Source organism: Oncorhynchus nerka, linkage group LG8 (genome assembly GCF_034236695.1).
Source record: "Oncorhynchus nerka isolate Pitt River linkage group LG8, Oner_Uvic_2.0, whole genome shotgun sequence".
NCBI classification, from domain to species: Eukaryota; Metazoa; Chordata; class Actinopteri; order Salmoniformes; family Salmonidae; genus Oncorhynchus; species Oncorhynchus nerka.
This window is the reverse complement of record NC_088403.1, coordinates 48,491,256-48,516,229: the sequence shown is the minus strand read 5'-3', so window position 1 is coordinate 48,516,229 and position 24,974 is coordinate 48,491,256. Positions and strand designations below refer to the sequence as shown.

General features: G+C 44.7%; 1 protein-coding gene across 1 annotated transcript in view; it reads right to left on the bottom strand.

The window, feature by feature from the left end:
- Nucleotides 1-214: 214 nt before the first annotated feature.
- The window catches only part of fgf11a (fibroblast growth factor 11a), an 85,410-nt gene continuing 60,650 nt past the window's right edge, over nt 215-24,974 (bottom strand). The window contains exons 3-4 of the mRNA XM_029666737.2: nt 3,559-3,757; nt 215-3,396 (exon numbers count right to left, since the gene is read on the bottom strand). Of these exons, the coding sequence (XP_029522597.2) occupies nt 3,254-3,396; nt 3,559-3,757 (342 nt within the window). The 3' untranslated portion in view covers nt 215-3,253. The remainder of the gene's footprint in view (nt 3,397-3,558; nt 3,758-24,974) is intronic.

Sequence of the window (24,974 nt, the reverse complement as noted above, 5' to 3'; positions counted from 1 at the left end):
AATCACAGGATTCATAGCTCTTTCCCAAAAATCCCATTTATGGATTCACTGACCTTATTCAACATTGACTGGTTTGATAAACCAGTAGAAGCCCTCGCTTAATGTATCCTCTTATTCTCGCTGCTCTGCTCACCTCTTCCCTCATCCCCTCCCTCTCTCCTTCCCTCTACACCCATCTCCTCCTTTTCTCTCCTCTCCTTTCCCTCCCCCCGTCTCCTCCTCCCCCTCACCTGACAGTCTCACACCCTTTAGTTGGGAATCTTCTCAGAGACTCATGTTTTCAAAACCTTTCTTCAGAAGGACGTGCTTGGAAATTAGCTTGCGGAATCAGGGGATCAGGCGTGGTGTGTTAATGTGTGTTTTGTATGTGTCTGTGTTAACGTGAGCCTGTTGTCTCAGCACCCGGGGGGGGGGGGGGTAAGGAAGTTTTAGCCACAGTCGTAGACAGACAGACACCCTGTAGGCCTCTATCTTCTGCTGCTTATGAAGGTGGACTGTACAACATTGGTCCAATAGGGTTGTAACAGTGCAGTGTATACAGCTTACAAATCTCCACAGCAGGTTGTTTGTGTGTGTGTGTGTGTGCGTTGTGTGTGTGTGCCTGTTGTCAACACCTTATTTGGGATTACCTGGTCTGCCACGGGGAGAAGTCATCATAATTCCCATAATTCTCTCTGAACCTTCGTTCCTTCCTTTCTCTCCTTTTGCTCGACCAAACAAGCATGCTCAGTCTAAAATAAGGACCTCCCTATCTACCACTCTGCCCTAGCTCTGGATACTTCCCAAATGGCACCCTGTTCCTTACATAGTGCACTACTTTTGACCAGTCCCCATAGGGCTCTAGGGTGCCATTTGGGATGGGATGCATACAGAGCTCAAATCCCTCCAGTAAACACGTCAACATGAACAAACAAAAAAACACTCATCATAGAATTATAGACTTACGTCAGTGACTGGCAGAAAGATTGTTCATGGCTAATCTTCTTTTTTTAAATGGAGGAGGAAGCACATGTAGCTTCTTCTAGCTTTGCTTTCTCATCCTTATTACTAAGCCATCGCCCTCTTTGTATTATGTCTGTGCCTTTAGCATCCGGTCTTTACCATTAGCAACATCCTTCTTGTGCAGCATGGGGTGTGACATTGACAGCACAAGTTACAGGTTGATAATAGTCTATGGTTCCTTTCCCCTGTAGAGAGCTACTTTTGACCAGGGCTCTGGTCAAAAGTGGTGCACTATATAGGGATAGGGTGCCATTTTGGACGCCCCCTATGAGACATGATGGCGAGATGCGCGTTTTTAAAGAAGGCTTGTTTCCTTTGCATAATAACTAACACACTTGACCCAGTGTTGGAGAGGTTCAGTGCATACTAGTTGCTTATTACATATAAAGTAGAGATTAAGAAGAAGAAATCAACGTGGAATTAGGAGGTCGTTAGCTCGGGTGCCAGTCTGTTTGCTATGACAATCCCATAAGGATTTTGACAGTGGAAACTGACTGGCACCCAGGCTAGGAGGTTGCAGCCCTCTGAAAAGAACCACAACTGTCCTGCAGTATCACATACCCAACCAGAAAATAAACCCCACAGTGGGCGTGTGTGCTGTATCTCCCTGGCTTACCTGCTGACCAGACCATTCGCGCGCATGTTGATCTTGTCCACCCACACCAGACGCGAACACCAGACGCGATCAGGACACCCAGGTTAAAATATCAAAACGAACTCTGAACCAATTATATTAATTTGGGGAAAGGTCGAAAAGCATTAAACATTTATGGCAATTTAGCTAGCTAGCTTGCTGTTGCTAGTTAATTTGTCTTGGGATATAAACATTGGGTTGTTATTTTACCTGAAATGCACAAGGTCCAACAGGACTGGAGTGTGGCTCTCAGTCCATTTTTCAATCGCCCACCTGGGAATATGCTCCTAAAAACCAATAGGAGATAGGAGAGGCGAGACTTGTAGCGCATCAAGCGTCACAAATAGAACCAAGTTCTATTCTAGCGCCTGGCTAGCAGTGTGGGTGCAATGATTGAATAACATGTATGTGTACATTTGTTTTGCAATGCTCGCGCACGCGACGCGGGCGGTGTGGTCAGCATGTTAGGGGCATGAGCTAGAGAAATGATCTAGTGTGGTTATAGGATGGTGTAACGCATGGCTGGGCACAGAGAGGGTAAAGCAGTCAGTTTAATAATAACCCTCATGGACAAATAGACTCCCGGAGAACATCTACACCATCTCACTGATTATATCGTCATCCTTCTTCAACCTCTGACCCGCACACAATCACCCTCTCCCTCTGCTGCCCAGCCGGTGTGTGTGTGCGTGTGAACACAATCGTGTGTGTCTAGTTCAGTGCAGCAGGGAGGTTTCTCTCTCTCTTTCAAGAGTTGGGGAGATTTTGATCAGTGGAAGCTGCTGTTAAACAACCCTAGAGAGGAACAAGGAGTTTTTTTCTTGTGCTGCCGAGTGGAAAACTGAGGTTAACGAGGGAAAAAAAAAAGAAAAAGTATGGAGGAGATACATAGCTATGGTCACAAAGGTGCTGACGGACAGAGAAGATCTGCTAACCGATAACTAAGAACAAAAGGATGTTTTGGGCTTGCATCCAAAATGGCACCCTATTCCCTTTGTAGTGCACGACTTTTGACCACAACCCACACAAAGTAGTGCACTATATTGAAAATAGGGTGCAGACGCATCCTGGATCAACCTTACATTAGTATGGATGGAAGCTTTGGGTATGTAGAACAATAGGACCCCCCTGCTGCTCAGTGGGGCAGGGGGGAAACATTTAACCGTGACAACCCTGTGTAATAAAAACAGGAAGACATTGTTCGTTGTGAAGTGATGTAGATTAAAAACAGACGATGCTGATGACAGGTGTCGGTCTTCTTTCCGGGAATTTCCCGTAGTGGATGTGTATATAGTTGTGACGTGACCAGTGCATGCTACGACGCACCCAGCCTCATTCCTCAAGTTTTATTGCTCTGAAATTTCAGACTCATACAGGGGCGGTGTTGGGTAAGAGAAGGGGAGGGGGCTGCAGTGGGTGGGGGGACACCATGTCTTTAAAGAAGGGTTCCATTGGCATTTATTTCCCCAACCCTTCACTATTGCATTATGGGAGATAGAGTTCTTCTAATGCTACCATAAAGTAGCTCCATTGCTTCTATATATCATCCCTGTAGTTCCTTTAGGTGCCCATGCCAGTGCCCAGTGCCTGTATGACCGCCCCTGTGTTCTCTGTGCGCTAGGAGGTTTTGGTTTTTGAGGGCGGGTCTTTTTTGCCGTTCTGCAGCACAGGTGAATCGGAGGCCTTGGCCATTTTCCTGGGCGAACTCAGCTCGGCGACCACCACCACTTCATGTAGCGACGGCTCCCTGTACATAGCCACTGTAGGGGGGGGTGAGAAAAGGAAAGAGGGAGACAGAATAATATTGAACAGAACAAAACTCTTTTTTAAAAAAAATGAGACCAGAGTGCATCACGAAAAGCAAACGTGACAAAATGAAAGAGCCAACTAATGACCATAATTAACTTCCTACTGTACTGCACCTTCGATGAGTTTGGGCAGAAAGTGGGCGGCCCCCTTGGTCTTCTTGACCCTGTTGCCCTTCATGACCTGCCCGTCCCGGTTGATGCCGATGTACCAGGCCCTGCCCGACTGGGTCTGCCGGTACAGGATGGACGAGTACGTCACATAGTAGTTCTCAAACACACTCTCTTTGAACTTGCACTCTGGGGTGAAGTGTTCCTGTGGATAAGAAGACAGACACACACAGATAAAGCATAGGTGAACACATAGCGAATACAAGCGCATGTGTGCATACACACACACACACACACACACACTCTTAGAAAAAACTCTAAAGGGTTTTTTGGGTGTCCCCATAGGAGAACCCTTTTTGGTTTTAGAGAGAATCCTTTTTGGTTCCAGGTAGTGCTGTTTTGGGTTCCATGTATAACCCTCTGTGTAAAGGGTTCTGCATTGAACTCAGAAGGGTTCTAGATAGCACCTTTTTGTCAATGCGTGTACATATACACAAACACACACACTCCGGGTCAGCGGAGAAGAATAACAGATTGGAAGTGCTGACCATTTTTTATTCATTCCATTATTTATTTATTTATTTTCCAATTCCAAAGGCTCAGCTGGGGAATGGCGGGAAATGGAGCCCACATTTCATTGTGACAGGGTTAGGAGAGCATCTGTGTCTGCTGTGAGGAAAATGAAGACATAACCACACACACACACACACGCCCACACACGGAGGCTATCTGTCTTCTCTCTCTCTCTTGTGTCATAACAAACACACGCTCGCTCTCAAACACACACACAAGGAAACATTTTAAAGAAGGAAGAAAAACAAAACAATTAACATACGGATGACATTCTGTTTCCAGTAACAACCAGCAATCAACAGAAGTCCTTCACTCCTTCCCCAGTTAAACTGTCCCATCTATAGTCACCCATATCACCACCACAATCTCTCTCTCTCTCTCTCTCTCTCTCTCTCTCTCTCTCTGTCTGTCTGTCTGTCTGTCTGTCTGTCTGTCTGTCTGTCTGTCTGTCTGTCTGTCTGTCTGTCTGTCTGTCTGTCTGTCTGTCTGTCTCTCGCTCTCTCTCTCTCCTTTCTCTCTGTCTCTCTCCTCTATTTATCTCTCTTCCTCCATCCCACCGTCATTTGGTAACCTTGTTGAGGAGCAAACCAATTTGCAGGATTGATTTGGAGCCTTGATGTGACTGGTGAACAGAAACGCCTTGAATAAGGACTTTACTCTCCCTCTCTTTCTCATCCCTCTCTTTATTTATCATTTTCCCGCTCTTTACCTCACCTACTTCTTCCCTCTTTTTCAGTTTTTTCCCTCATTATCTTCACTCTCTCACTCCCCCACTGTCTCCCCCTTTTCCCTCTCTCTTTCCCCCTTTTCTCCCTCTTTCTCCATTTCCCCCTCTCTCTCTATATCCCCCTTCTCTCTCTCTCCCCCTTCTCACTCTCTTTCTCCCCCTTCTCGCTCGCTCTCTCGCTCTCTCTCTCTTAGTGGCTGGAAAAGTGGGTATATTCTAATTTTGCCAAACATTTCCCAGTGAAGGAAAGGCGCTCTGTATGAAGAATGATATGACAAACAGTCACATAAACTCTGAATGACCTAAAATGATAAATCCCATCCAATTAACTGATTCACTCATTAACTTACTGTTAATACTATTATCTATCATTAGTTCATGAAATTGTTTGCACTATAAGATCCAGCCCATGATATCATCCTCAAAACGTGGTGGATTGCCTCCTGAGTGGCGCAGTGGTCTAAGGAACTGCATTGCAGTGCTTGCTGTGCCACTAGAGATCCTGGTTCGAGTCCAGGCTCCGTCACAGCTGGCTGCGACCGGGAGACCCATGGGGCGGCGCACTTAGTGGAGGGTTTGGCCGGCAGGGATGTCCTTGTCCCATCACGCAATAGGGACTCCTGTGGCGGGCCGGGCGCAGTGCTGACACGGTCGCCAGGTGTAAAGGTGTTTCCTCCGGCACATTGGTGCGGCTGGCTTCCCAAGTCCATACGGGAGTTGCAACAATGAGACAAGACTGTAACTACCAATTGGATACCACGAAATTAGGGAGAAAAAGGGGTAAAAACAATTATATGTGGTGGATCTATTGAGGGAGTTAATACCGAGTTACCGAGTTAATACCGCATGCATAGTTGCCCACACACACAAACCTTCATAGATATATCTCCTTGAGCTAACAATGTGAAGCCACGAGGGACAGTACCCTTAAATAGCAGGTCCTCAGACACTCACAGAATACCTTCCTACTATTGAGTTGCACCCTCTCAGAACAGCTTGTATTTGTTGGGACATGGACTCTACAAGGTTTCGAAAGTGTTCCACAAGGATGCTGGCCCATGTTGACTCCAATGCTTCCCACAGTTGTGTCAAGTTTGCTGGATGCCCTTTGGGTGGTGGACCATTCTTGATACACACAGGAAACTGTTGAGCATGCAAAACCAAGCAGCGTTGCAGTTCTTGACACACTTAAACCAGGGTGCCTGGCACTTACCCCGTTCAAAGGAACTTAAATATTTTGTCTTGCCCATTCCCCCTCTGAATAGCACACATACACCATCCATTTGTCATTTGTCTCAAGGCTTAAAAATCCTTCTTTACACAATGTAGTGGCACCTTTCCTCGATTCATCACATCCTAGCTCCTCACCTCCTCAAATCTCATTGGAGGAGAAGGTCAGAAGGGAAGGACCTTAGACCCTTTCCTCCAATACAGTTGAGGCGAGGAGAGAGGATGCAAGGAATTTTACCAGATTGGGTCCTCCCAGGGGCCACACATCAGCTCTTTCTCAATGAATCTGTCCTCGATTCCTTGCATCCTCGATTCCTCGTCCATTGGGGCGCTTAAACACAGCCAGTCAGTCCCTCTCCCCACCAGGTTCATCAATAAGAGTAACATGTTGTCCCCCACGAATGATGCTGCGCCCCCTTGAGCCAATCAGTGTAATTTTGAAAATGTCAGATCTCTTTGGCAAGACGCATCATTCACCCAAGTTTCATCAAAATCTGGGCCAGTGATTTCAGATATCGCGTGGGTCAGTTAGACTCATATCCCTGAGCACGTGTGCCAAATGTCATCACTCTGAGTCAAACAGATCAAGAGATATAAACATGTGCCTGTTATAGCACCACCGTGTGGTCGATATGAATGTTCTCACATATGGTGAGTCTTGACAGTGTTTGCAACATGTGTACTTCATTTTTTTACAATACGAATATCCTTGACTGATTTATATGCATATATGTACCAGACCACGCCCATGTGAATGTTTATTGGTCCACGCCCATGTGAATGTTTATTGGTCCACGCCCATGTGAATGTTTATTGGTCCACGCCCATGTGAATGTTTATTTGTCCACGCCCATGTAAATGTTTATTGGTCCACGCCCATGTGAATGTTTATTGGTCCACGCCCATGTGAATGTTTATTGGTCCACGCCCATGTAAAGGTTTATTGCGTTGCGAGACCTTTGTCCATAGGTACCACATATCAAGTTTTGTGTAGATCGGTCATTCGGTGCCAGAAGAGTAGCATGTTTTACACAAACTTCAAAATGGCGGAAAATCCATCATGGCAGACCTTATGCGTCCCAGGGCAATTTCTTTCCTTGTGAGGAGAGTGACCTATGAACCGAATTTCCTGACTAGGTCAAATTGGGTGTGGGGCGTGACCTTTCAATGTTTGCATTTCAAATCTCCTGTTATTGCGCCACCATCTGGCCAATGAGTGTAATTTTGTAAATGCCAGATCTCTATAGCAAAACAAATAATTCAACCAAGTTTCGTGAAGATCGGTCCAGTGCTGTCTGAGATCGTGTGTGGCTAACGTATGCACTAATCCACAATCCCCTCCCCCGATTTAATTGTGGGGGACAATAATAACCACGCTGCCCTCTGAGCTGCCATTGGGGAATGAATTAATGGAGGGAGGGAGGGAGGGGAAGACTTAAACAGAGAATGTTAGAAAGTAGCACCCTCCGGCCTAAAATTAAGGAAATAAAGAAAAAGTACCCTAAAAAAGTACCCTTCACTCCAAAAAGGAATGATTGTGTTGAAATGAATGAACCCAAAGCTGCATCCCTTAGCCTAGGACTAGGAGGGAAGGAGACTTGTATCATGACTCGTGCCCGGCCCAAACTCTCCATCACACACAGACATATTAACACAGGCAGGCATGCTTACACACACATGCACGCATGGATGCACATACGCACACACACACACAACCATTCACTCACTCACGCAGACAGGCAAGCTTACATGCGTACACGCACGCACGCGCACACACACACACACACACACACACACACACACACACACACACACACACACACACACACAACACAGACAATGACTCCCCCTGAACTGATTATATCAACTCTGCAGGACATCAGCAGTGTTTCTTAATAGGATAACAGCCATTTAAACAGAACGATCTTCTGGACAGGAGGCTGAGCCACCCATTTATCGTAGACATCCTTCTCATCCCTCTCTTTCTTTCCTCTGCTGTAGGCTATTCTCATTGGTAGCCCCCTCGAATCCTTCTCTTTGTTTTGGTCCTCCACTCTGTCTACCTGGTTTCTATTGTTTAAATTATTTTTTTTAAATCCATGTTGCTGTGGTGTTTATTACAGGTTAAGATTGATTTCTCACTAGCTTAGAAATGGGTGCTGTCTCTATCTTTAGTTCAGTTAGATCAGTGGTTCCCAAACTGTGGTGCGCGCCTCCTGGGGGGTTGGGGGGGGCTTAGTCCGGCTTTAAACTTTCTCTTGAAAGTTGTACTAGTAGAATGCAGAAGGTGCGAAGTTGGGTAGTGCATCATCAGTTCCTCTTGTCACGTTAGTCATTGCATACCTTTAGCTATTTATAACTTGTCGGGTTATGTCCAGATCAACTAGCCCATGTGAGTTTATTTATCACTCAAATATCATAAAAACACATTAGACATGGCAAAATGTATAGAATTGCAAGAAAAGTTGCTTTAAAACTACAAAATGTTCTTTGCACCCCATGACAAAATGTGTAGAATTGCAGGAAATATGCTTTAAACCTGCAAAATTCTCTCCACCAACAAGAGGGGTGTGAACAGTTTGTGTCTTGAACAGTGCTTGTGCCCTTAGAAATAGATGTGGTGGGTGCGTGCATGCAGGGGAGGCGGGGGATGTTCCCCGATGCTGGAAGGGGGTGTCCCGAGTAAAACGTCAGTTGTTAGTCACTCTCTAACCAACCAGTGAACTCCTTTTATAATGACAGTGGTCAGAATGTTAGTTTAGTAGTCCTTCTTTCTTGTATTAATATGATGAATCTAGTGAGTTGAAAACACATGCTATAACCTGAGAAGAGTTTACCCTCTCCGAGTAGGACTGATCTAGTATCAGGCGGCCCTGTTCATTTAATTGTATTCATTATGATGCAAAAGGCTAAACTGATCTCAGATCACTTGGCGACATCACCAGGCAGTATTAGTTAATAGACCAATAACGAAGAGAGTTTGCCCACATCTCTGCCAATAACAGTAGGTTTCAGATTACATGTCCCCCTCCCATTAGGGTCCTCCAATTAGGCCCCTCACTCAGACCATTCCCAGATAGTCCAAGAAAAATTATTGCTTAAGAAATAGCTTTTTACTAAGAAGCCATTTTGAATTTTTGTCCATCTGAGAGCAAAACAGCAAAAGAGTCTCACCTTTCCATAGCGGGTCATATTAGTGTGTAGCCCAAACTGTTCGGACGCTACAGACAGAAGATGGCAGATCGTTTTCGTGAGAAGGCCGATTCTTGAGCTCTCTCGTGGTCTGACAAACACCTCTGTAGCTTATCCATCTTCCACCACAGATGCAGAAGGCTGCCATTGGTGGATGAGATGGATTGAGACGTAGCCCATACAAACAAATTTGCTAAAACAGACTTTGATGGGGATTTTTTTATTACGCAAATTTGATGTATGTCGGATGTGGACATCAACTCTAAGGGGTTAATTGTTAACCAGAAATAATTTGATGTTGAGATTTAAAAAACATGTTTTTATTAATAATAGTCTGCATCACCAGGCAGGTCACCTGTGATGCAAGTCAGTATTCAAGGTCCATCCATGTCTGAGGACGTCAGGAGATTATGTGGAAACCGGCCACTAGGGGCAACAGTGAGCGCTGTTACCTTCAAGTAAGTTTTGGATTAGCTAGGGAATGGTTAAATTAAGGGTCTTGTGGATGGGGATGGTGGGTTGGTTGTATCTGCCTCTGGTTCCAAAGGATGCATGTTTGGATCCAGCGATAGAAAGTTGTTTTAGAATGTTTGTTTTAAAACCTTAACCCTTACCTTAACCATTTGGAGTTAATGCCTAACCGTAACCATTCGGAGTTCATGCCTAACCTTAACCATTCGGAGTTAATGCCTAACCTTAACCATTTGGAGTTAATGCCTAACCTTAACCATTTGGAGTTAATGCCTAACCTTAACCATTTGGAGTTAATGCCTAACCTTAACCATTTGGAGTTAATGCCTAACCTTAACCATTTGGAGTTAATGCCTAACCTTAACCATTCGGAGTTAATGGCTAAACTTAACCTTGAAACGATACAGAGAAGTAACCAAACACTTTGATGTTTGGAATGACTTCGAAATTTTACGTTTGATGCTGACGTGAGACTGTGAGAGCTTGTTGGCGTTCGACCTTTTATGAATGTGTACCTGGCCAAAAGTTTTGAGAATGACACAACTATTAATTTTCAAAGAGTCTGCTGCCTCAGTGTCTTTAGATATTTTTGTCAGATGTTACTATGGAACACTGAAGTATAATAACAAGCATTTCATAAGTGTCAAAGGCTTTTATTGACAATTACATGAAGTTGATGCAAAGAGTCAATATTAGCAGTGTTGACCCTTCTTTTTCAAGACCTCTGCAATCCGCCCTGGCATGCTGTCAATTAACTTCTGGGTCACATCCTGACTGATGGCAGCCCATTCTTGCATAATCAATGCTTGGAGTTTGTCAGAATTGTCGGGTTTTTGTTTTTCTCCTGAGAATTGATCACAAGTTCTCAATGGGATTAAGGTCTGGGGAGTTTCCTGGCCATGGACCCAAAATATTGATGTTTTGTTCCCCGAGCCACTTAGTTATCACTTTTGCCATATGGCAAGCTGCTCCATCATGCTGGAAAAGGCATTGTCCGTCACCAAACTGTTCCTGGATGGTTGGGAGAAGTTGCTCTCAGAGGATGTGTTGGTACCATTCTTTATTCATGGCTGTGTTCTTAGGCAAAATTGTGAGTGAGCCCACTCTCATGGCTGAGAAGCAACCCCACACATGAATGGTCTCAGGATGCTTTACTGTTGGCATGACACAAGACTAATGGTAGCGCTCACCTTGTCTGACAAGCTTTTTTTCCGGATGCCCCAAACAATCGGAAAGGGGATTCATCAGAGAAAATGACTTTACTCCAGTCTTCAGCAGTCCAATCCCTGTACCTTTTGCAGAATATCAGTCTGTCCCTGATGTTTTTCCTGGAGAGAAGTGGCTTCTTTGCTGCCCTTCTTGACACCAGGCCATCCTCCAAAACTCTTCGCCTCACTGTGCGTGCAGATTCACTCACACATACCTGCTGCCATTCTTAAGAAAGCTCTGTACTGGTGGTGCCCCGATCCCGCAGCTTAATCAACTTTAGGAGACGGTCCTGGCGCTTGCTGGACTTTCTTGGGTGCCCTGAAGCCTTCTTCACAACAATTGAACCGCTCTCCTTGAAGTTCTTGATGATCCGATAAATTGTTAATTACTGGCAGCAATATCCTTGCCTGTGAAGCCCTTTTTGTGCAAAGCAATGATGACGGCACATGTTTCCTTGCAGGTAACCATGATTGACAGAGGAAGAGCAATGATTCCAAGCACCACCCTCTTTTTGAAGCTTCCAGTCTGTTATTCGAACTCAATCAGCATGACAGAGTGATCTCCAACCTTGTCCTCGTCAACACTCACACCTGTGTTAACGAGAGAATCACTGACATGATGTCAGCTGGTCCTTTTGTGGCAGGGCTGAAATGCAGTGGAAATGTCGTTTTGGCATGGCAAATAGGGACTTTGCAATTCATTGCAATTCATCTGATCACTCTTCATAACATTCTGGAGTATATGCAAATTGCCATCATACAAACTGATGCAGCAGACTTTGTGAAAATTCATATTTGTGTCATTCTCAAAACTTTTGTCCACGACTGTACTATAAGCACTAATGCAAATCCACTTCTCTCCAGCAGGGGCTGCTCAAACACACACAATATTAACATAAAGACCTCTCCTCTCTTACCACTTACCCAAACCTCAGATCTACCACCGCCTGGGCCCTCTTAAAACACTCTAAAGCCCATTTAATTTACAGACCCCCGTTACAAATCCACGTGTGTTTTTTTAGCTGACTCAGTCTCTCCTGTTGCATGTTGGGGGATTTGAGGCAGATTTGTTATTAGCACATCCTCTCACTCCACATTACATAAGTTAATCAGGAACAGAGGAGATTGGGGATGGGGGGAATAGAGGGATAGGGGGAAAGAGGGAAAGAAACCAAGGGAAATAAGGAGTGAGATGGAAAGGTGCCATAGAGAGAGGAGGAGAGGGAGATGTACACAGACTCATGGACAGGGCATAGACACAGAGACAGACAGAGGGACGGAGGTCAATTAAATCACATTTTTTATTGGTCACGTACACGTGTTTATGTTATTGCGGGTGTTGCAAAATGATGGTGTTTCTAGCTCTGGCAGTGCAATGATATCTAACAAGTAATATCTAACCATTTCACGACATATACCCAATACACACAAATCTAAGTAAAAGAATGGAAGTAAGAATATATAAATATATGGACGAGCAATGTCAGAGCGGCATATACTAAGATAGACAGTAGAATAGTATAGAATACGGTATATACATATGAATAATGCAAGACATGTTAACATTATTAAAGTGACTAGTATTCCATTCATTAAAGTGGCCAGTGATTTGCAAGTCTATGTATAAAGGAAGCAGCCTCTGTGTGCTAGTGATGGCTGTTTGATGGCCTTGAGATAGAAGATGTTTTCAGTCTCTCGGTCCCAGCTTTGATGCACCTGTACTGACCTCGCCTTCTGGATGATAACGGGGTGAATCAAATCAATTCATATTGTATTTGTCACGTGCGCCGAATACAACAGGTACAAGCCCTTAACCAACAATGCAGTTTTAATAAAAATGCCTAAAATAAAGAAATAAAAGTAACAAATTAATTAGAGCAACAGTAAAATAGCAATAGCGAGGCTATTACAGGGGGTACAGGTACAGAGTCAATGTGCGGAGCAACCAGTTAGCCGAGGAAAATGAGGTAATATGTAAATGTAGGTAGCAGAGGGAACAGTCTATGACTAGGGTGGCTGGAGTCTGACCATTTTTAGGGCCTTCCTCTGACACCGCCTGGTATAGAGGTCCTGGATGGCAGGGAGATTGGCACCAGTGATGTACTGGGTCGTACGCACTACCCTCTGTAGTGCCTTGCAGCTGTAGAACCTTTTGAGGATCTGAGGACTCATGTCAAATCTTTTCAGTCTCCTGAGAGGGAATAGGTTTTGTCGTGCCCTCTTCATGACTGTCTTGGTGTGCTTGGACCATGTTAGTTTGATGGTGATGTGGACACCAAGGAACTTGAAGCAACCTGCTCCACTACAGCCCTGTCAATGAGAATGGAGGCGTGCTCGGTCCTCCTTTTCCTGTAGTCCACAATCATCTCCTTTGTCTTGATCACATTTAAGGATAGGTTGTTGTCATGGCACCACACGGCCAGGTCTCTGACCTCCTCCCTATAGTCTCGTCGTTGTCGGTGATCGGGCCTGCCACTGTTGTGTCATCGGCAAACCTAATGATTCGTACCTGGCCATGCAGTCATGAGTGAGCAGGGAGCACAGGAGAGCACGCTCCCCTGAGGGGCCCCCGTGTTGAGGATCAGCATGGCGGATGTGTTGTTACCTACCCTTACCACCTGGGGGCGGCCCGTCAGGAAGTCCAGGATCCAGTTGCAGAGGGAGGTGTTTAGTCCCAGGGTCCTTAGCTTAGTGATGAGGGCACTGTGGTGTTGAACGCTGAGCTGTAGTCAATGAACAGCATTCTAACATAGGTGTTCCTTTTGTCAAGGTGTGAAAGTGCAGTCTGGAGTGCAATAGAGATTGTATCACCTGTGGATCTGTTGGGGCGGTATGCAAATTGGAGTGGGTCTAGGGTTTCTGGATAATGGTGTTGATGTGAGCCATGACCAGCCTTTCAAAGCACTTCACAGCTACAGACGTGAGTGCTACGGGTCGGTAGTCATTTAGGCAGGTTACCTTAGTGTTCTTGGGCACAGGGACTATGATAGTCTGCTTGAAACATGTTGGTATTTACACTCAGACAGGGAGAGGTTGAAAATGTCAGTGAAGACACTTGCCAGTTGGTCAGCACATGCTCGGAGTACACGTCCTGGTAATCCGTCTGGCCCTGCGGCCTTGTGAATGATGACCTGTTTACCACATTCGTCCGCAACAGCTGATGCTCTCATGCATGTTTCAGTGTTACTTGTACCAAAGCGAGCATAGAAGTAATTTAGCTCGTCTGGTAGGCTCGTGTCACTTGGAAGCTCTCGGCTGTGCTTCCCTTTGTAGTCTGTAATAGTTTGCAAGCCCTGCCACATCCAACGAGCGTTAGAGCCGGTGTAGTACGATTCGATTTTAGTCCTGTATTGATGCTTTTCCTGTTTGATGGTTCGTTGGAGGGCATACCGGGATTTCTTATAAGCTTCCAGGTAAGAGTCCCGCTCCTTGAAAGAGGCAGCTCTACCCTTTTAGCTCATTGCTGATGTTGCCTGTTATCCATGGCTTCTGGTTGTATGTACGTACAGTCACTGTGGGGACGACGTCATCAATGCACTTATTGATGAAGCCAGTGACTGTGGTGTACTCCTCAATGCCATCAGAAGAATCCATGAACATATTCCAGTCTGTGCTAGCAAAACAGTTCTAGCTTAGCATCTGCTTCATCTTACCACTTTTTTATTGACCAAGTCACTGGTTCTTCCTGCTTGATTTTTTGCTTGTAAGCAGTGATCAGGAGGATAGAATTGTGGTTAGATTTGCCAAATGGAGGGCGAGGGAGAACATTGTACATGTCTCTGTGTGTGGAGTAAAGGTGGTCTAGAGTTTTTTCCCCTATGTTTTCACATTTAACATGCTGGTAGAAAGGAGTGCCTACTCTGGAAGAGCATTTTCCTGTTTGCCTATGGCCATATACAGCTGGTCTTAGTGCCAGCATCGGTTTGTGGTGGAAAATATACAGCTACGAAGAATATAGATGAAAACTCTCTCGGTAGATAGTGTGGTCTACAGCTTATCATGAGATACTCTACCTCAGGCGAGCAAAACCTTGAGACTTCCTTAGATATCGTGCACCAGCTGTTGTTTACAAATGTACATAGACTGCCACCACCTTGTCTTACCAGAGGTGGCTGTTATATCCTGCCGATACAGTGTATAACCCGCCAGTAGCATGTTATTCATGTCGTCGTTCAGCCACGACTCGGAGAAACATAAGATATTACAGTTTTTAATGTCCCGTTGGTAGAATACACGTGCTTGTAGTTCGTTCACTTTATTTTCCATTGATTGTACGTTGGCCAATAGTAGATTAGTCAAATTAGCCACTCTTCGCCGGATCCTCACAAGGCACCTCGATCTCCTTCCGTGATACCTCCTTCGCTTTCTCTAGCGAATGAGGGGGATGAGGGCCTGTTCGGGTGTCTGGAGTAAATCCCTCTCGTCCGACTCATTAAAGAAAAAATCTTTATCCAGTTCAAGGTGAGTAATCGCTATTCTGATGTCCAGAAGCTATTTTCGGTCATAAGAGACGGTAGCAGCAACATTATGTACAATGCGAAAAAACAAACAAAATAGCAAGGTTGGTTAAGAGCCCATAAAATCTCATCCACCCCTCCGGCTCCATCTTAACCTGTTGCGTCGAGCAATCCCGTATCCGGGAGCGTAATTATAGCCTCAAGCTCATTACCATAACGCAACGTTAACTATTCATGAAAATCGCAAATGAAATGAAATAAATATATTGGCTCACAAGCTTAGCCTTTTGTTAACAACACTGTCATCTCAGATTTTCAAAATATGCTTTTCAACCATAGCTACACAAGCATTTGTGTAAGAGTATTGATAGCTAGCATAGCATTAAGCCTAGCATTCAGCAGGCAACATTTTCACAAAAACAAGAAAAGCATTCAAATAAAATCATTTACCTTTGAAGAACTTCGGATGTTTTCAATGAGGAGACTCTCAGTTAGATAGCAAATGTTCAGTTTTTCCAAAAATATTATTTGTGTAGGAGAAATCGCTCCGTTTTGTTCATCACGTTTGGCTAAGAAAAAAAAAAACGAAAATTCAGTCATTACAACGCCAAACTTTTTCCAAATTAACTCCATAATATCGACAGAAACATGGCAAACGTTGTTTAGAATCAATCCTCAAGGTGTTTTTCACATATCTATTCGATGATAAGTCATTTGTGGCAGTTTGGTTTCTCCTCTGAACCACATGGTAAAATGCACGCAGCTGGAGATTGCGCAATAATTGCAACGGAGGACACCAAGCGGGGCACCTGGTAAATGTAGTCTCTTATGGTCAATCTTCCAATGATATGTCTACAAATACGTCACAATGCTGCAGACACCTTGGGGAAATGACAGAAAGTGTAGGCTCATTCCTTGCGCATTCACAGCCATATAAGGAGACATTGGAACAAAGTGCATTCAAAATCTGGGGCATTTCCTGTCTGAAATTTCATCTTGGTTTCGCCTGTAGCATCAGTTCTGTGGCACTCACAGATAATATCTTTGCAGATTTGGAAACGTCAGAGTGTTTTCTTTCCAAAGCTGTCAATTATATGCATAGTCGAGCATCTTTTCGTGACAAAATATCTTGTTTAAAACGGGAACGTTTTTTTATCCAAAAATTAAAAGAGTGCCCCCTATATCGAAGAAGTTAACACACACAGGCAGTGGCTTGAGTGTTGTCCTTGGCATTCCTGTGACATCAGATGCTGTAGGTGTCCTGGAGGACAGGTAGTTTGCCCCAGGGGATGTGTTGGGCAGACCGCACCACCCTCTGGAGAGCCCTGCGGTTGCGGGTGGTTCTTTGCCGTATCAAGCGGTGACACATCCCGACAGGGATCTGTAAAGGTTTGTGAGGGTTTTAGGTGCCAATACAAAATTATTTAGCCTCCTGAGGTTGAAGAGGCGCTGTTGTGCCTTCTTCACCCCACTGTCTGTGTGGGTGGACCATTTCAGTTTGTCATTGATGTGTACGTCAAGGAACTTGAAGTTTTCCACCTTCTCCACTGTAGTCCCATTGTCCCGTGGCTAGAGGGGGTGCTCCCTATGCTGTTTCCTGAAGTCCACAATCATCTCCTTTGTTTTGTTGACATTGAGTGAGAGGTTATTTTCCTGGCACCACACTACCAGAGCCCTCACCTCCTCCTTGTAGGTTGTCTCGTCATTGTTGATAATCAAGCCTACTACTGTTGTGTCGTCTGCAAACTTGATGATTGAGTTGGAGGCATGCTTGGCCACACAGTCATGGGTGAACAGGGAGTACAGGAGGGGGCAGAGCATGTCCCCTTGTGGGTCCCCAGAGTTGAGGATCAGCGAAGCGGGGGTGTTGTTTCCTACCTTCACCACCTGGGGGTGGCCCGTCAGGAAGTCCAGGACCCAGTTGCACAGGGCAGGGTTCAGACCCAAGGCCTCAAGCTTAATGATGAGCTTGGATGGGAGTATGGTGTTGAATGCTGAGCTATAGCATTCTTACAGTACATAGGCATTCCTCTTGTCCAGATGGGATAGGGCAGGTCTACTGTTGGTGTGTGTCTTCTTGTCTGCTTGTAGGCCCAGTCTTGTTGTGACAGCCAGACATGAAAGATCCTTCCTCTCCTTCACCAGGCAGCAGGATAGAAGGATGGAGTTAGGGAAGGAGGGAGGTGAACCATCCAATTCTCACTGACATTAGTAACAGATGGACCAGTCCCCTCACTCATCACTCACTCTCACTCTCACTCTGAGAGATAGGGAGAGCGAGATGGAGAGAGAGAGATGTAGAAAGATATGGAAAGAGAGGGAAATTGGGAAGAGAGGCAGGAGAGAGAAAAATAGGGATAGAGAGTGAGTGGGAGAGAGGTGGTAGAAGAGGTGGTAGGTAGTTTAACACATCTTACATACTATTCTACAACACTATAGGAAAGAGAGAGAGTGGGGGGGTACAGCAGAGTTGAAAAGGTTTACCAAAGCACCTTAACCAGGGTGTCATGGCAACGATATGATATCATGCCGTGGCACTTTAGAACTCTTCTTCATAAGGCCAATATAAATACTATTGTACGCTTAAAGGGATGGAGCCAATTTACATCCTACTGCTAAAATCTGAACTTGCACAGGTCCGAGGAAGCAGGTTGATTTCCATACACCAGCAGAAACACCCCTCCTCTACTCCCCCTTTCCCCCCTTCTCCCTTGCCAGTACTTGCTGTGTTGACATTAACCATTGAGCTCTCATTGCAGTCAACTGGAGAATTGATTTCATGTTGGACATATGTGAAAAGTCAATAGGCATTTGGTTGGCCACGCCACGCATGCATACACCCAAGCATGGAGAAGATAGGAGCACTTACATTACAAGCTCCGTATCGGCCAACTAGAAGTTAAGCCTGGGTTTAACCATCCTGACACTTATCGAATGTCTCCCAGGGGACAAATGTATTTCACACCGTCGATAGGACCGGACGTGTGTGTGTGCGTGCGTGCATGCAAGCGTGTGCGTATGTGCGTGCGTGCGTGAGTGTGTTGCAATGTCATAGTCTCAAACATGATCTGCAAAAATCAAACAACTTAGTAGTCATACCAAGATATCCTAGTAGTCATAACAAGATATCCTAGTAGTCATAACAAGATATCCTAGTAGTCATAACAAGATATCCTAGTAGTCATAACAATATATCCTAGAAGTCATAACAAGATATCCTAGTAGTCATAACAAGATATCCTAGAAGTCATAACAAGATATCCCAGAAGTCATAACAAGATATCCTAGTAGTCTTAACAAGATATCCTAGTAGTCATAACAAGATATCCTAGTAGTCATAACAAGATATCCTAGTAGTCATAACAAGATATCCTAGTAGTCATAACATCCTTCATCAGTCCTTTATCAGTCATATCAATCATCAGTCCATGTCTTTATAATGGACGAAGATTAGGACATAACTGTCGTAATGGCAGGGTTGTAGTAGGGTGTCTTACACACGCACACACAGGTGGAGGTTATAGTACAGTAGTAGTACCGTAGACCAGGTGCATGGAGAGGTCCTAAGCCAATAAACTGGCAGCTAGATGGACGCCTTGGATCATTACCAGGACCTCTGAGCTGCAGGAGCCTTCACAGTCACTGACCCCACTGCCAAACAAACATATGCATACACACACACATACAGAAACACACGCACTTGCACAGGCGCACACACACCATGTTCAGAACAGCTGGAGAGGAGGAGGAGGAGGGGGTGTCCTCTGCATCTCACCTTGTCTGCCAGACCACGCGTTTGGGGATTTTCCAGAGGAAACTAGAACTAACCTACACTCTCTCGTTCTCTCTCTCACACTCTCTTTCCCTCGTTCTCGCTCTCTCTCTACCTCATTATTTTTCTCTCTCTACCTCTCTTTTTCTCGCTCGCTCCCTTGCTCTCTTTCTCTCACTCTGTAACCCTTGCTCTCTCACCCTTTCTCTTTCTCATCTCTCTCTCTCTCTCTCCTACCTCTTTACCTCCCCCCATATCTGAGGGCCACGTGTGTCTGCATGCCTTTACTGCTCGGTCAGTTTCAGGGAAGGGAGGGGGAGAAGAGGGAAGTAGGGGAGGATAAACAGAATGAGAAAAACACTGAGAAGAGGTTGACTAAAGGACGGAGGGAGAGGGAGTAAGAGGAGAGAGTGCTGACTCAATCAAAAAAAAAGACAAGCGTTTTCTGATTCGATGAAAGGTGTGGAAGGTCAGAAGAGAGGGATGGAGTGTGTGTGTGTGTGTGTGTGTGTGTGTGTGTGTGTGTGTGTGCGTGTGCATAACCGGCGCGCGTGTGTGTTGCACAGTGCAGATTGGTCCTCTGAGGTCAGTGTGGATCCTTGCAGGTTCTAGTGATATTGACTAATTAGCTCATCCATCAGGGCCAGGGGCTGAGGGCCAAGGAGGGCCAGGGGTGAGGGCCAAGGAGGGTCAGGGGTGAGGGGGGCCAGAGGAATTATATTATATATATTATAATTATATTATTATATATTATACTTTATATATACTATGTGTGTGTCCACATACAACAGGTTGTCTATAGGCCTATATACTGTCCTGTATACACTGTGTGTGTCACTGTGTCCACACCCCCGACAACAGACCATTCATATGAATAGAACATCCTAATAAAATATCTATATATGAGAGCACTCTCACTTTGGCATCATTTCAACAACACACACACACACACACACGCTCCACTGGGTTGGTTACAGGGATAAATGTCACTCAACAGTAGCTGGACTTCGTTGTGTTCTCCTCTACTGTTCACAATGGCATTGTGTTCTCCTCTACTGTTCACAATGGCATTGTGTTCTCCTCTACTGTTCACAATGGCATTGTGTTCTCCTCTACTGTTCACAATGGCATTGTGTTCTCCTCTACTGTTCACAATGGCATTGTGTTCTCCTCTACTGTTCACAATGGCATTGTGTTCTCCTCTACTGTTCACAATGGCATTGTGTTCTCCTCTACTGTTCACAATGGCATTGCAGCAAAGCACAGATGGGCACACTACTGTACTGTGTTTAAGAGAAACCATGTACACACACACACACAAACACACACACACACACACACACACACACACACACACACACACACACACACACACACACACACACACACACACACACACACACACACACACCATGCATACGGGGAGGGGATGGGAACATCTAACTATTAAAAATGTATACATTTGGGAGCTGAGAAACTCTGAAATATAATCTCTCTCAATTAGCGTGTTTTGTATGACAGCCATTAAATGACACAGGATGTAGTTCATAAAGCATGTCTGTGATAATAAATATTGGAAAATAGTGTGTGTGTGTGTGTGTGGGGGGGGGGGGAACGAACACTTGAGTGTGTGCACTGTACATTTCTGTGTGTGTGTGCTACTGTACATTATTCTTTGTAATGTGTGTTTATGGATTGTTAGTGGTGATCAGACTACAGAACAAGGCCCATTCAGTGCTTCACCCACACATTGTGCACATAACTCTCAGATTGCAGGCAATTTCTTGTGTTAGCCATAGCTGCAATATATTTAGGTGAATGTGGAATCCTCCTCTCTCCTCCTGCCTTTTGTGTCCCTATGTTTCCTTCCCTTCTTCCTTCCTTCCCTTGTTCCCTCTCCTCCACTCCTTCTTCTCCACCCCTTACTCCTCTCTCATTCTCTCCCTCCCTCGGTGGTTGTGTGAGTCACGTGACAGGGAGGTGATCCCTATCTTGCGGGCATTGCCTTGCTGCATCTCAATAAGGCCTTTTAAAGAGATGAAACGAGCTACTCAAGGAGGATGGCAGGGAAGAAGGAAACCGAGAGAGAAATGGACAGATAGAGAGAGGAAAGAGTGTAGGAGAGGAGAAGAGAGGAAGGACGAGTGGGAGAGAGAGAGCAAGTTGCTACATCCATTGTTGGATATATATAAATGATGATATGTACACATTGATTCATGGAGAATATAGCTGTCGTACCCCGTCAGAACCCAAAATAAAACCTCGTTTCACCCCAATGTTTATAAACAAAGTAAATGTAAGCAAAAACTACATAGCCTCAAAACATGGTTAAAACTATCATTTTGATATCATGGATGGTCAGTCCTTGCATCCATTTCCCTGTCAATGAATTTGAGAGTGGTTCCATTTCTCCAGGACCATCGCTCTTTTCCCCTGAAACACTTTGTCATTGTTTCACCTTCTGATTGCCCCTTTAAGCACACAAAGATGCCTGCGGCGTGTATTAAAAATGTCTAGTCTCTCTACGTCTTTCTCTCGCTCAGTTTTACAACATTATTCAAGTGTTCGTTTATCTCTACTGTATTATCCCACAATGTCATCACTCCGTTTAAACATTTTCCAGACAACTTTCTTTCCCCCAGCCTCTTAGAGAGAGAAAAAGCCGGTCAGTTCTAGCTGCCTGGTCAGAGCCTACTGTCCTAATTATGTCTACCTCCCTCTGTCAGTTTGTTTAGACCTGCATCCAGTGTATGTGTGTGTGTGTGTGTGTGTGTGTGTGTGTGTGTGTGTGTGTGTGTGTGTGTGTGTGTGTGTGTGGGCGCCCCTGTTATTCCGTGTGTGTGTGCTTGTGCAACTTCATCTCCCACCCTCCCTCCTCCCATCTATCCATCCCTCCATCCCTCTCTTGCTCTACCCAGGAGGGTTTTCCAGAACACACAGCTAATAAAGTGGGCCAGACCTATTTTCATCAGAAGCAATTTCCACCCGTCGCCCCACAGGTAGCTGTAGTTGAGCCCAGGCAAGCCGCGTCTCAGACAATAGACCAATGACAAGGAGTTTCCCTCAAACATGAACCTCTCTCTAGTCCCTACAGCTCCCCCAGGAGATGAGGCTAGGCATGGCCCGCACCCCATGGCCCCTCTTCTAGTGGAAAGGAAGAGAGAGGAGGGATGGAGGGAAGGGGAGAGAGAGAGAGGGGAGGGAGAGGGAAAGGGAGAGAGAGGAGGGAGGGATATAGAGAGAGGATGGGGGAGGAGAGAGAGTTGTGGAGGGTGCAGGGTGAAAGAGAGGAAGAGAGAGAGGGAGTGCTAGTTAGAGGACAGAGAAAGGGGAAGAAGGGAGGTCAAGGACAATAAATAAGGATATACAAAGCCAGGTACATATCAGGACAAAACTAGAGATGGGAGGAAGAAATAAAAAAGAGAAAGAGAGAGAGAGAAACCACGAGTCCGAGAGAAAGGCGAATAGCACGATGGATATACACCAAAAAAATAAATAAAGTGTTGGTCCCACGTTTCATGAGCTGAATTAAAAGATCCCCGAAATGTTCCATATGCACAAAAAGCATATTTCTCTCAAATGTTTTGCACAAAATGTGTTTACATCTCTGTTAGTGAGCATTTATCCTTTGCCAAGATAATCCATCCCCCTGACAGGTGTTGCATATCGAGAAGCTGGTTAAACAGCATGATCATTACACAGGTTAATCTTGTGCTGGGGACAAAAAAAGGTCACTCGAAAATGTGCAGTTTTGTCAAACAACACAAGGCCACAGATGTCTCAATCTTTGAGGGAGCGTGCAATTGGAACGTTGACTGCAGGAATGTCCACCAGAGCTGTTGCCAGGGAATTGAATGTTAATTTCTCTACTATAAGCCGCCTCCAATGCCATTTTAGAAAATTTGTCAGTACTTCCAACCGGCCTCACAACCGCAGACCACGTATATATGGTGTCGTGTGGGCGAGCGGTTTGCTGATTGTGGACGGAGTACCCCACGGTGGTGGTGGGGTTATGGTAATGCGTTAGCAGGGGACGCACAAAAATACCATAATGAGATGCTGAGGCCCATTGTGAGGCCCATTTTTTCCCGGGGTATCTGTGACCAACTGATGCATATCTGCATATCTGCATTCCCAGTCATGTGAAGTCCATAGATTAGGGCCTAATGAATTTATTTCAATTCACTGATTTCCTTATATGAATTGTAACTCAGTAAAATCAATCAAATTGTTGCATGTTGCATTTATATTTTTGTTCAGTATAGATGGCTGGACAGGGAGTGAAAAGGAATGAGACGAGAAAAAGGAGAGAGACGAGATGGACGGAGTGAGAGAAAGAGGAGGGAACGAGAGAGTGCTTTCTTCTCCCTACAGGCAGTACTGAGTGTATCTGGCACTGTCAGGCCATTCTTCTACACATGCATTTGCACTTGCACGCATGCACAGACACAGACTTTACTTTGTGTCTCCCTACAGGGTGTGCGTGTGTGTGTGTGTGTGTGTGTGTGTGTGTGTGTGTGTGTGTGTGTGTGTGTGTGTGTGTGTGTGTGTGTGTGTGTGTGTGTGTGTGTGTGTGTGTTTGTTCTGGTCCCCTGTCAGACCATCCCTCCTACTCTGCTCTGTTCCTGTTTGTTACTGCTGTTAAATACTTCTGTTTGCTCCTGGTGTTTGCTACTGCTGTTTGTTACTACTGTTTGTTACTGCTGTTAAATACTTCTGTTTGCTCCTGGTGTTTGCTACTGCTGTTAAATACTGCTGTTTGTTACTGCTGTTAAATACTGCTGTTTGTTACTGCTCTTTGTTACTGCTGTTTGTTACTTCTCTTTGTTACTGCTGTTTGTTACTGCTGTTTGTTACTGCTGTTTGTTACTGCTGTTTGTTACTGCTGTTTGTTACTGCTGTTTGTTACTGCTGTTAAATACTGCTGTTTGTTACTGCTGTTAAATACTGCTATTTGTTACTGCTGTTTGTTACTACTGTTAAATACTGCTGTTTGCTACTGCTGTTTGCTACTACTGTTAAATACTGCTGTTTGTTACTGCTGTTTGTTACTGCTGTTAAATACTGCTGTTTGTTACTGCTGTTAAATACTGCTGTTTGTTACTGCTGTTAAATACTGCTGTTTGTTACTTCTCTTTGTTACTACTATTTGTTACTCCTGTTAAATACTGGTGTTTGCTACTGCTGTTTGTTACTTCTCTTTGTTACTACTGTTTGTTACTACTGTTTGTTACTACTGTTTGTTACTGCTGTTTGTTACTACTGTTTGTTACTGCTGTTTGTTACTACTGTTTGTTACTACTGTTTGTTACTACTGTTAAATACTGGTGTTTGCTACTGCTGTTTGTTACTACTGTTAAATACTGGTGTTTGTTACTGCTGTTTGTTACTACTGTTTGTTACTGCTGTTAAATACTGGTGTTTGCTACTGCTGTTTGTTACTGCTGTTTGTTACTGCTGTTAAATACTGGTGTTTGTTACTACTGTTTGTTACTGCTGTTAAATACTGGTGTTTGTTACTACTGTTTGCTACTACTGTTAAATACTGGTGTTTGTTACTACTGTTTGCTACTACTGTTAAATACTGGTGTTTGCTACTGCTGTTTGTTACTTCTCTTTGTTACTACTGTTAAATACTGGTGTTTGTTACTACTGTTAAATACTGCTGTTTGTTACTGCTGTTTGTTACTACTGTTAAATACTGCTGTTTGTTACTGCTGTTTGTTACTTCTCTTTGTTACTACTGTTTGCTACTGCTGTAAGATCTGTCTGCCACTGTCGCTCACAACCTG